The 10,481-nt window shown below is 44.7% G+C and overlaps 2 protein-coding genes across 3 annotated transcripts; one reads left to right on the top strand and one right to left on the bottom strand.

The window, feature by feature from the left end:
• Nucleotides 1–3,701: 3,701 nt before the first annotated feature.
• trappc1 (trafficking protein particle complex subunit 1) lies at nt 3,702–6,364 on the bottom strand. 2 transcript variants are annotated; one of them, XM_085401638.1, is made up of 5 exons: nt 6,340–6,364; nt 5,009–5,107; nt 4,854–4,924; nt 4,628–4,766; nt 3,702–4,027 (listed from the first exon to the last, which is right to left on the bottom strand). In XM_085401638.1, the coding sequence occupies exons 2-5, from the start codon at nt 5,105–5,107 to the stop codon at nt 3,899–3,901; spliced, it is 438 nt and encodes a 145-aa protein (XP_085257764.1). In that variant the 5' UTR covers nt 6,340–6,364; the 3' UTR covers nt 3,702–3,898. The 2 variants fall into 2 exon arrangements, with proteins under 2 accessions (XP_085257764.1, XP_085257763.1); XM_085401637.1 differs by lacking the exon at nt 6,340–6,364 and adding an exon at nt 5,489–5,608.
• psmb6 (proteasome 20S subunit beta 6) lies at nt 5,688–8,472 on the top strand. Its single transcript, XM_085401595.1, has 7 exons — nt 5,688–5,846; nt 6,365–6,432; nt 6,512–6,577; nt 7,668–7,733; nt 7,815–7,944; nt 8,061–8,205; nt 8,285–8,472. The coding sequence occupies exons 1-7, from the start codon at nt 5,691–5,693 to the stop codon at nt 8,410–8,412; spliced, it is 759 nt and encodes a 252-aa protein (XP_085257721.1). The 5' UTR covers nt 5,688–5,690; the 3' UTR covers nt 8,413–8,472.
• The last annotated feature ends 2,009 nt before the right edge of the window (nt 8,473–10,481 follow it).

The following is a 10,481-nucleotide window of genomic DNA, read 5'->3' as shown; positions in this document are numbered from 1 at the left end:
CAAGTTTGCAAAATGCTGCCTGTGTGTAGCTACAGTGACTGATCCCACAGTCTTACCAGCCTTCCTGCAAATGCGGTCTATCCAAGACACTGTGACAATCAGGGTACAGAAACTTCCAGAACAGAAAGCTAAACGTTTGAGTCTCTGATTTCTGTACTCTGGCACAAGAACATCCTGTCATACAGAAGCTTTTTCAGCAAACTTAAAATGATCGTGCATGTACCTTCTTGACACATAACGATGCAGATGGGTCACACATTTGTAACAAAGGATAAGTACAGCAGCTTTCTAGTTTGAAAAATAATAAAATTACACCTGTATGGATGATGTCCTGCTTCACTGTAACACAATTTACACATCTGAGCTCCAATGTAGCAGTTTAGACTTTCACGGTTTTCCCTGCTATTCCTGGCTGTTGTTTTAATACCAGCAGAATGTTTTTGTCTTCTGCTCTAGGCTGTGGCTACTCCATAAATGACAGGTCGCTGTCATGAGGTTACCACAAGCCAACAGATGGTGCTGCTGTGGTTCTTGTATTCAGTTTAGGGTCTGGAGTCCCACAGGGCTCCATTCTTGGTCCTCTACAGTTTCATTTCTACATGTTTCTCCTTCATCAGCAAACACACAATCATTTATCAGAGCTGTGTAGATGATGCCAGCAGCAGCTGCCTCAGGATTACAGCGTCACTTCAGATGCTGGAATTATATCAATCTGTAATAGACTCCACATTAGCTGTAGTGCATATACCTGCTTACAGAACTTATTTTTATACTCATGTCTGCCTCAAACTGTAGCTGACCTGACCCTTACAGCTAGATACACTTTCTGCTTTGTCAAACAGTTTTGTTGATCCTCGTCTACTTTTAACAGTCAGTTTAATCCTGATTTGTGCTCTACACACAAACTTCACCTTTAATGATAAAAAGCTAGTTTTACAGCATGTGCATGTCGTACCTGTTTGTCTGGTTCCTGTCGCCCGCAGCGTCCGTCCACCTTCATCTGTCTGTCTGTGTCCCTGCTGCTGCTCTCATATTAATCCCGTTGGCCTGATCCCACCAATCAGAGAGCAGATATCATGTCTGTCTGATTCAAAAAACCAAAAGTCTGAGTACAGATGTTAAACATGGCGTCCTGCCCATCAACCTCATGTATCTAGCTCTAATCTCACACACACACACTCACACACACACTTAAGTCTTTTTAAATAGAGAGAGGACAGTGGTAGAGTGAGATAGACAACCTGTCCTGGTTCAGGGAAGGCCCTGAATGCACCACGCAGCAGTGGATTAACCTATTTGTGTTCCTGCGTCCTCTAAACGTTCATAAAGCCGAGGCTTCCTTCACAGCAGCAGCTCGAGTGACGTGTGTCTGATACAACAGTACACACATGGTGGAGGAAACATCTGTAAACATCTGTTGTGCTTTTATCTTCATCTGTGTGTAATCCATCACATCATCTGTCCGAGCGGCAGCAGCCTCCACCTGCTGTCCACAGATTTCATTTTAAACCCTGAGATGCAAACATCTGGCAGAGACGGCACACACACAGAAGTTATAATAGCCCTGTGTTCACTGACACCTGAGGGAAACCCCCATGACCACAGGGTGGGGTTTTACGGCTGCCTTAATATGTCCCCTCCTCTCCTCCACATCGAGAGGAGCTGGTTGAGGTCGTATGAGGAGGCCAGCCGCAGGACATGATGGAAATTATTATCTCTTTATTATTTTTATATACAGATTGTTATATCTCAGACGAGTGAAGGGAAATTGTTTCACCTGCTCACACTGATTTTTCTTGCTCGTTGTGATTCCTGTGACGGTAACACTGATACTTTTTGTTTCGTGAGGTCAAGTTTTGCACGTTTAACAGTGTTTTTTTCCACATTACAATCCTGGCAAAGGACCGTACCATTTTCAGGGGCAGGGATGTTAACCTGAGTCACAGTAACTGCACACGTTATTTAAAGTGTTGTAAACTCAGACATTTTAGGGTAAATAAATGTTTCTGTGGCTTTAATACTGAACTGCATGTGTCCATATTACTCAGTCACACCTGAATCCTGTGTTTAATCAGCACAGTTTAAGTCCTGTATTTATATTTCGTTTACACAGGTGATCCCACTGACACTCGGTGTCTCAGTTACAACACAGACCTGTTTGACCTCGATCTGCTGACACAGAGGTCATCCAAAGGACTGCGGCTGTGCTGAATGGGTGTGGATAAATCATGGATCCTGACCAGCCTCTGCAGTTTGTAGCTGCTCTGACACACACACAGGAAATCTTTACCAGCTCACAACACCTGCTTGATTTTAGATTTAACATCCAGATTGTATCAGATTGTATTCCTGCCTCGCACAGGAATCCACCGAGTTTGAGAATAAGTAAAGTGTTTTAAATCTTAGTTTATTTTTACAAAGTGAGGACAAGGAGAGGAAATCTTTATAAGTTGAGGACATTTTTAGATTCTTGGACACTTTCCTGTAAAGAAACAAAAGCACAGATTTCTCTGTGAGCACAAAGATCAGTGTTTAAGAACCGTACAGATGTTGGAGAAACACGGACCATTGTATCTGAATACACCAGGGACTTTTGTTTATGAGGACATTTTTAAGTCCCCACTTAAAGGCAGAAATCCCTGTGAAGTGGGGACTTGAAAGATTTCTTCTTGAGGACAGGGTTTAGTCACTGTAGTGAGGACATTTCTACATGTAAGGACATTATGATGGATACAAAAGTGCTACATAAACATGTTTCCTAGTCCACACATCTGTCTGCAACTGTCTGTCTGTCTGTACTCGTGACTGTTTGCAAGATGGTCCTCACATGTATGCAAAGACCAACGTGTGTGTTTCCAGCTGTTTGTTGGCAGTATGTTTTTCAGTGGGATTAGAGATTACACTGTGGACACACACACACTCCAATCATGATGATGTCATCACTTCATCTGCGGCTCCACCTAATTTTTGCCTCTGCTTGTATTACCCACAATGCACTTGAAAAATGATCAAAAGCATCTGATAGAAGCTGTGTGTTCGTCTGATGAGTGAGGCGGTTCAGCAGGTTGTTTCTGATTGATTGACTGATCAGGTCTTCTTTGTCCACAGTCGTGTGTTCAGCAGGTCAGGCGAAGTGTTCAGGTGTTGATGGAGACTCCGGTATCGGAGCTGCTTCCTACAGCTGAAGGACAGCATGTGGAGGGGGCGGGGTCAGCTCAGACTGAATCCAGCTGTTAATCAGTCAGCAGACCTCAGGCCAGTTACATCACTCACATGTTAACTGTGTGTGTTCAATCAGAGCTGGTTTCTGAGGGTCGATCACACTGATTTCTTCAGCTGTTACAGGATCAAACTCTGGGTTTATCAGCAGGATGTTCACAGACTCACATCCCTCACACAGGCTATGAGTCACGTGACGTGACAGACATAACGCTACACGCAATAACGAGGGTCAGAGGGCAAGTCTGCGCTATGCATTCTGGGTAATTCCCTCAGGCAGTGTACTTCTGCAGAGTTCACAAAGGCTCAATTTATCTGCTGTGCTGCACTTCGTGAGCTCACAGCCAGCAGCAGCGCCCCCCAGTGGTACCACCCAGTCAGCACAGTTTAAACCCTCAGCACTGTGCACACAGGGATCACTGCAGAGACATCATCATAAACTCCGGGTGTGAGCATCAGCAGAGAGTGACGACAGTTTCCAGGAAGTTCCACAGAGCTGCTTTTATTAAAGGTCAAAGGTCAGAGTGGCTTCATATACGTTTAATTCAAAAGACAAAACTTCCTGCCAAGGACATGAAAGAACAAAATAAATACATTAAACTCTCACTGTGAACGTGTGTGTGTGTGTGTGTGTGTGTGTGTGTGTGTGTGTGTGTGTGTGTGTGTGTGTGTGTGACGCTCAGGCGGCTCGTGGGCTGTAGTACGGCAGCGCTCTGATGAAGGCGTCCAGTCGGCTGCTGAACAGCTCGCTCTCCAAGGTCTGCGTGGATGTACAAACCGGGTTCTTCACGATTAGCTCCACGTACAGCTGACAAACACACACACACACACACACACACACACACACACACACACACACACACACAGTGTAAGTCTCTTTCACAATAAAGCCTGCAACACTTCCTGTTTAGCACAGACAGAAAACAGCAGCTCACAGATGATTATTATTAATATTATAGCCCGTCCCTTTGGATTCAGAACAAAACCAAACTGACAAGATTAAAAAAAACACACGTCAACATTTGAAGAGTAAAGTTTGTAACACACAAAGATCTGAACTAAAGAATTAAACGTTAATATGTGACGAATGAAATCTGTCAGCTCAACCCTTCAGGTGAATGAATTCTGGGTAAAAAAAACATTTTAGTTCAGCCTCGGTGTGATAATCTCTGGTCTCTCATGGACCGAATCCTGATGGCCGTTATAGAACGAGCAGATTTCTGTTTATATTATAACCATGATTCAACATGTTGTTCTCTCTCATTTTCCAACTTCAACTCTTAAAAGATTCTTTGAGAAAGCAGATTAAATTTCACATAATTCAACGAAAAGCTGCAGTTCAGCCTGCTGGTTCTATAGATGAACCCACTCATAGGTGTGTGTGTGTGTGTGTGTGTGTGTGTCTCACATTGCTGTAGATGTGCTGCAGTGTGTCCCTGGCGTTGGTCACTGACAGGTCGGTGTTCAAGACGAACTTCAGGCCGCTCGGTGTCTCGTAGTGATGAAGACGATACTTACTGGTCTGAAAGGACAGGAACCCCTCCTTCCTGAGCACAGATAAGGACCACAGACAGGAGGACAGGTGGACAGACAGACTATCAGGAGGACATATTGACAGGTGATGTGAAGGATACATGTCCAGAGGAGACATCTTGCTGACGAAGGAGCGGATGGAGAAGAGCATCCCGTACATCAGCTTGAACTCCTGCAGACACACATAAACACACCTTTCCTTCACACACACTCTCCGTGTCTGATTTATTGATTGCTGATTGGTTTTGAGGCTCACCTCCTCCTTGGAGATGCCCGCCTGCTTCTTGCGGTTCCACTCGTTGTAATACAAACAGTTTCCATTGCGGTCAAATATGTACAAGTTATGAACCGTCATCTGCAACACAGCCGATCACAAATCAATTAACAGACATCCACCGATGATCACTCAGTGGCTCGGGGTATGCCGAATCAAAGACGAGCTCCTCCACAACATAAAAAGTGTTAACATTACTTTCTGTCCCGTGGGTATTCTTTTTACTGCAAAGTTTTAAATACCAGGGATAAAATTGCACATTTTTTATTGTAGTCTGGTCCTCCGCGATGCTGAGACGTAACACAACAGCCACTAAATTATCTGTTAACCTCATTTAAACACACCAGCTTTCTCTAATATGTTTAATTACTCCATTTAACGGAGAAAAACACGTTAAATGTTTTAAAATAGTCGTTATAATCAGGTTTAGCCGAAGTTTTTCTAATCCAGCTCAGTGTTTACCTTATCTTCCTGTTTCTCGCAGGACCCCAACGGCAGAGCTGTTCACTTAAGTGCCCGAATAAAACTGTTTCGAGGAAATTTATACAGCTAAGTTAGACTCTCTGAATTGAAAGAAGGTTGAGTTATTAAATCTAACTTGTAATTTAATCATATGCGAGTTGGTTTGTAACATGGATATTCCGCTAATAGCGTAAATAAAATAATGTTAGGCTTTATGCGCGGACAGCCTCTACTGAGTCCAGTTATTCATAGAGAGAAGATGGCGGCAGCACCGGTAATGATGCCGTACTTCGGCCAGCAAATTTCGTCCAAAAGTGACCTGGTCCCGGACTGGACCCGCCAGGAAGTCAGCACCGGGGTAAGTACGTGTAGCTGTGGTGTTGGGCCGGACCGAACCAGGCCCGGTTCGGTCCCGGTGGAGCGTCTTTAAACGGCAGGTAGCGGCTGAATGAGACAGCAGTTCTGCAGCAGCTAACAGCGGCTAACGGTAGCTGTGTTTGTGAGGAGATTCGGAGCACGGCGGGACCGGACCGGGCTAAACTGGGGGGTAGAGTCCGCGGAGACACACGTGTATCGGGTGGTTGATGAAAGATATTTAAATAACTACAGGGACGCGTGGAGAGCTGGCTAACGCTATGGTTGCATTATGGGACAGACTTGAACATTTCTTTGTTTTTCTCACTTGAGCGTTTTCAATGTGGCTTAAATGGCTTGTCCGATAATGAGCTCACCCGACAAACGAGTCATTTAACAGTCTGAGGAGGAGGAACACGGAGGGTGATGAAGCTGAGAGTTTAAACAGGAGAGATGCTGTCCGATAATGAGTGCAGGGTGTTTATCAGCCCGTTTACCTGTTTGTTTGTTGTCGTGTGTCAGACCACCATCATGGCCGTGGAGTATGACGGAGGAGTGGTGATCGGGGCCGACTCTCGCACCACTACAGGGTGAGAAAACAAACACTGAACACGTGATGATGAGTGCAGGAAACACTCCTTTAACCTCACCTGTCTGTGTGTGTTTCAGAGCGTACATCGCCAACAGAGTCACAGACAAACTGACTCGCATCCACGACAAGATCTACTGCTGCAGGTCAGTCCTGCTCACTGGGCTCCATCACAGGAACTCTAATCAGAGCACAGAAAACCTTTCAGAATAAAACAGCTATGTTTTTAATCTCAGGAAGCTCAGTCTTTCAAAATAAACTAGGTTAGAATCAGCAGTCCTCACAGAAACCCACAGTCTGCAGTCAGGACATTTTAGGGACTCTGTAGCCTTGCAGGAACACAAAGTAACTGCTTTAGCAACCCTGAAAACCACAGAGACATGAAGGGATCTAAAGCCTGGGACCAAGTTTAGGATCTCTGGGCTTCTTATTAAATTTCTGTGCCACTATCATCTTAAATAATATTAACAAGAACTTTTCTGAAGAAATTTAAAGGGGCCTGCCAGTTGGTGCGTATCAGTCGAGCCCGAATTGCAGTTTCTGTTGACCAGTCAGGTCCAGCAGGCCTCAGGTTGGAGCATCAAACGGCTTACAAAAACAGATAGTTTGTCTGTCTTTGCTCAATGTGATGGAAATTTCCAAAATATTGTAGGTTTCCCTGCAGGCCCTTAGTGAAGGTCTTTCTATCTGTTGCATTGTCTTGTGTGGGTGAAAAGGTAAGTGTTTATTTTTATTTATATATATATATATATATATATATATATTACGTTACTCCATCTAGTGTGGTACCAGCAGGGTAAAAGCTAATTATTGCTAATGGTAGCATGTGGGTTATCACTAGCATGTTAACAGGTTAACTAACATTAAGCTAATAGTAAGTGAACTGTAGCTTTTACATCAAAGTTAGCTGAAATGCTAATATTAACTGACATTAGCACGTGGGCCAGCAAGTTGTATAAAATGAACAGGAGTGCACGTTCAGCAGAACCTAAATGGCCTTTAATTGGGCTACGACTGATACGCACCAACTTTCTGTAGAAATGTTCTTTCTAAAATGTTTTTAAAATGATAGCGGCACAAACATTTGACACCACTTTGTCGGATTTGAAGAAGGGGGTCTGTTGAACCTTTGAGATGCCTGATGTTTCTGTAGCACCTTGAGAACTTGTCTGAGAAACTCTTGCCCTCCTGATGAGCGGCTCCTCAGCAGATGTCATGTTTGTGTTCTGCCTGCAGGTCTGGATCAGCTGCTGACACTCAGGCCATCGCTGAGGTCGTCGCCTACCAGCTGGGCTTCCACAGGTAACACACACAGCTTTGCACAGCCTTCCTGTCAGCTCAGGTGAGGCCAATACTCACCTGTGTCTTTGGCCCCGCCCACAGCATCGAGCTGGACGAGCCCCCATTGGTGGAGACGGCAGCCAATCTGTTCAGAGCGAGCTGCTACCGTTACAGGGAGGAGCTGACAGCTGGGATCCTGGTGGCAGGCTGGGACAAGAGGAAGGGCGGGCAGGTGAGACCGCACACCGCCTGGACACATGTGCTGGTGTAGTCCTTTGTGTGGCCAGCAGATGGTGCTGTTTCCACCCTGCAGACTGTAAAGCATCGTCTGTGTGTTACCTGTCTCAGGTGTACAGCGTCCCCATTGGTGGGATGTTGGTGAGGCAGCCGGTGTCGGTGGGCGGCAGCGGCAGCACCTACATCTACGGCTTCATGGACGCCAACTACAAACCCGGGATGAACAAAGAGCAGTGCATGGAGATCACCGCCGCAGGTAACGCACCGCCGCTGCTGCAAGGCATGCTGGGAGCTGCACTCCACAACCGTCTCGCTGACTCACTGTCTCTCCTCAGCTCTGTCTCTGGCCATGGAGCGGGACGGCTCCAGCGGGGGCGTGGTCAGGCTGGCCAGCATCTCGGAGGAGGGGGTGGAGCGACGCGTCATCCTGGGAAACCAGCTGCCCAAGTTCTCCACACACTGAGCGTGCTCCGTTCCACTCACGTGTCTGTTATGTTAATAAAGTTTTCATTTTGTCTCCTCACTGTCGTTGTCTCTTTGATGCTAAAATAACCACAGATCAATCACACCAATACCATGGGTCACTTTGTGGGTGCAGTTCCCCGAGTGTCCAGCAGAGGGAGACACAGACTCAGCAGTGAGCTGAGTGCTTACAGTCAGGGCGATTCTGGGTTTAAGTTTGAGGTCAAAGGTCAGATCCTCAGGGGGTGTGGCACAGCCCGAGTCTCCTCTCTGAGCGCTGCTTTGAAGGTTTTATCTCATGTGTCCGCGCAGACCGGCGTCTGTCCGTCTGTCTACAGAAATAAAGGAGTTTAAAAAGTCGCCTTTCATGGAGGCGCTTAGAAACGCTTCAAGCTGTGCAACAGGAAGTGCAGCTACCCACTGTCTTAAAGTGCTCGACGGCTGAGTTGGCCTTTTCTGACTTAAACGTTTTCCGTGATGAAGCGACAGGCCACTGTCAGTGTTGTTACTTTGAGGTGTCGTCTGTGGCTGATCTGCTGCGAGAGGAGACCAAAGGCTGGAGGGACGTTTCCACTGCCAGGTCACATGGGACGACCGACACTCACTGTTACTGAGTGAGAGAGGGGAGGCGTGAAGTCCACTTTTTCACCTGGACTCTTTATTAAGGAATAAGAAAGTGGATGTTCTCCGTCACAGCGACCCTCCTTCACCCATGAATCTGAGCTCTTCCTGTGTTTCCCCTGCTTGCAGCTCCACCCCCCCCCCCCCCCCCCCTCCTCTGCACGCGCTCAGACCATCTCAGGCTCTGACGGACTCGTGCTGCTCACGCCGGTGTTGAGGTCGTTACAGTTTCTGCTTAGCAAAAGTTTTATTAGATCTTTTTACTTTATTTGTTTGTTTTTATTTCCAGGTGGGTTTTAATCTTATAATATTTTAAACGTTTCCTATTTTTTATGATTTTTTTAAAAATCATTTTCTTATTTTTGTTTTTCTTCTTTTAATTAAAAAAATCCCTTTTCTCAGTTAGTATTTATTTATTCTTTATTTTTACTTTATTTCTGCGTTTTGTGTTTCCCATTTTGTTTTTTTATAAGTACATATATTACCTCTATTTAAATTTTGTTTGTTTTTTTAATTTGTGTGCAGTTTAATTGTTTCATTTCTTTTTTTAAATAAAAAACTTTTTATGATTTTTATATTTTTTAACCTTTTTAATATTTTTTCCACTAATTAAAAATAAAATATAAATAATATTTGGTCTTTTTCATAATAGTTTTTCCGTATTTTCGTTGTTATTTACTAATCCCTTATTTTTATTTATCTTATTTGTTTCAATCGTTTTTAGTTATTTTAAAAATTTCTCTGTTTCATTTTTTTCTGCAGTTCTGATTTTATTTCTTTTCACTTCTGACAATATTAAGTTTTAGGTTTTAAACTTTTAAATTCTTGATTTTTCCGATTTATCTGACTTTTTTTTATTTTAGGAATTCTTTTTAATTTCGACTCTTGCTATATTTTTTTGTCATTTTAAATTCATTTTATTTTGTTTTTCACCTTTTCAATTTAATTTAATTGAAGATCATTTTTATTTCTGCATTTTGAATCGTCGTGTCTTCCTCCGCTGTTGTGACATCACTGGGGGGCGGGACTCTCACCTGTCTGTCAGACGTGTCCGCTCGTCAGTCAGGTGACAGTTTCCCACAGGCCTCCTCTCCTCTCCATCCTTCCTCCTCCTCCTCCTCTTCCTCTCCTTGCTTTGTTCTCCGGGCCGTTCACACCTCTGCCGACAAAGAGCAGAAACAAAGAGCAGCAGCAGGAGGAGGAGGACACCTGACTCTGTCTTTTGTCCTCAGACTGGGAGAAAGAGGAGCTCTCCTCCTTTCATCTCTCTCTCTCTGTCGGGACTGAATGTCTCTCGCCCGCTCTCACCTGTCTTCATGGAGCTGCAGGTGAGAAACTTCAGCCTGACTGTAACCCCGCCCCCTTTAACGTGACAGTTAAAACGGAAACCTGGATCCTCACCAGTCTGACCAGTTTAACTCCAAACATCCAGAAAACACTTCACCTCCT

The sequence above is a fragment of the Rhamphochromis longiceps genome, linkage group LG3 (assembly GCF_057381845.1).
Source record: "Rhamphochromis longiceps isolate RC_006_pf linkage group LG3, R_longiceps_female_GT1.1, whole genome shotgun sequence".
In the NCBI taxonomy this organism is placed as follows: domain Eukaryota; kingdom Metazoa; phylum Chordata; class Actinopteri; order Cichliformes; family Cichlidae; genus Rhamphochromis; species Rhamphochromis longiceps.
Note: the sequence above shows the minus strand (reverse complement) of the source record. Positions and strands in the feature narration are given on the sequence as shown.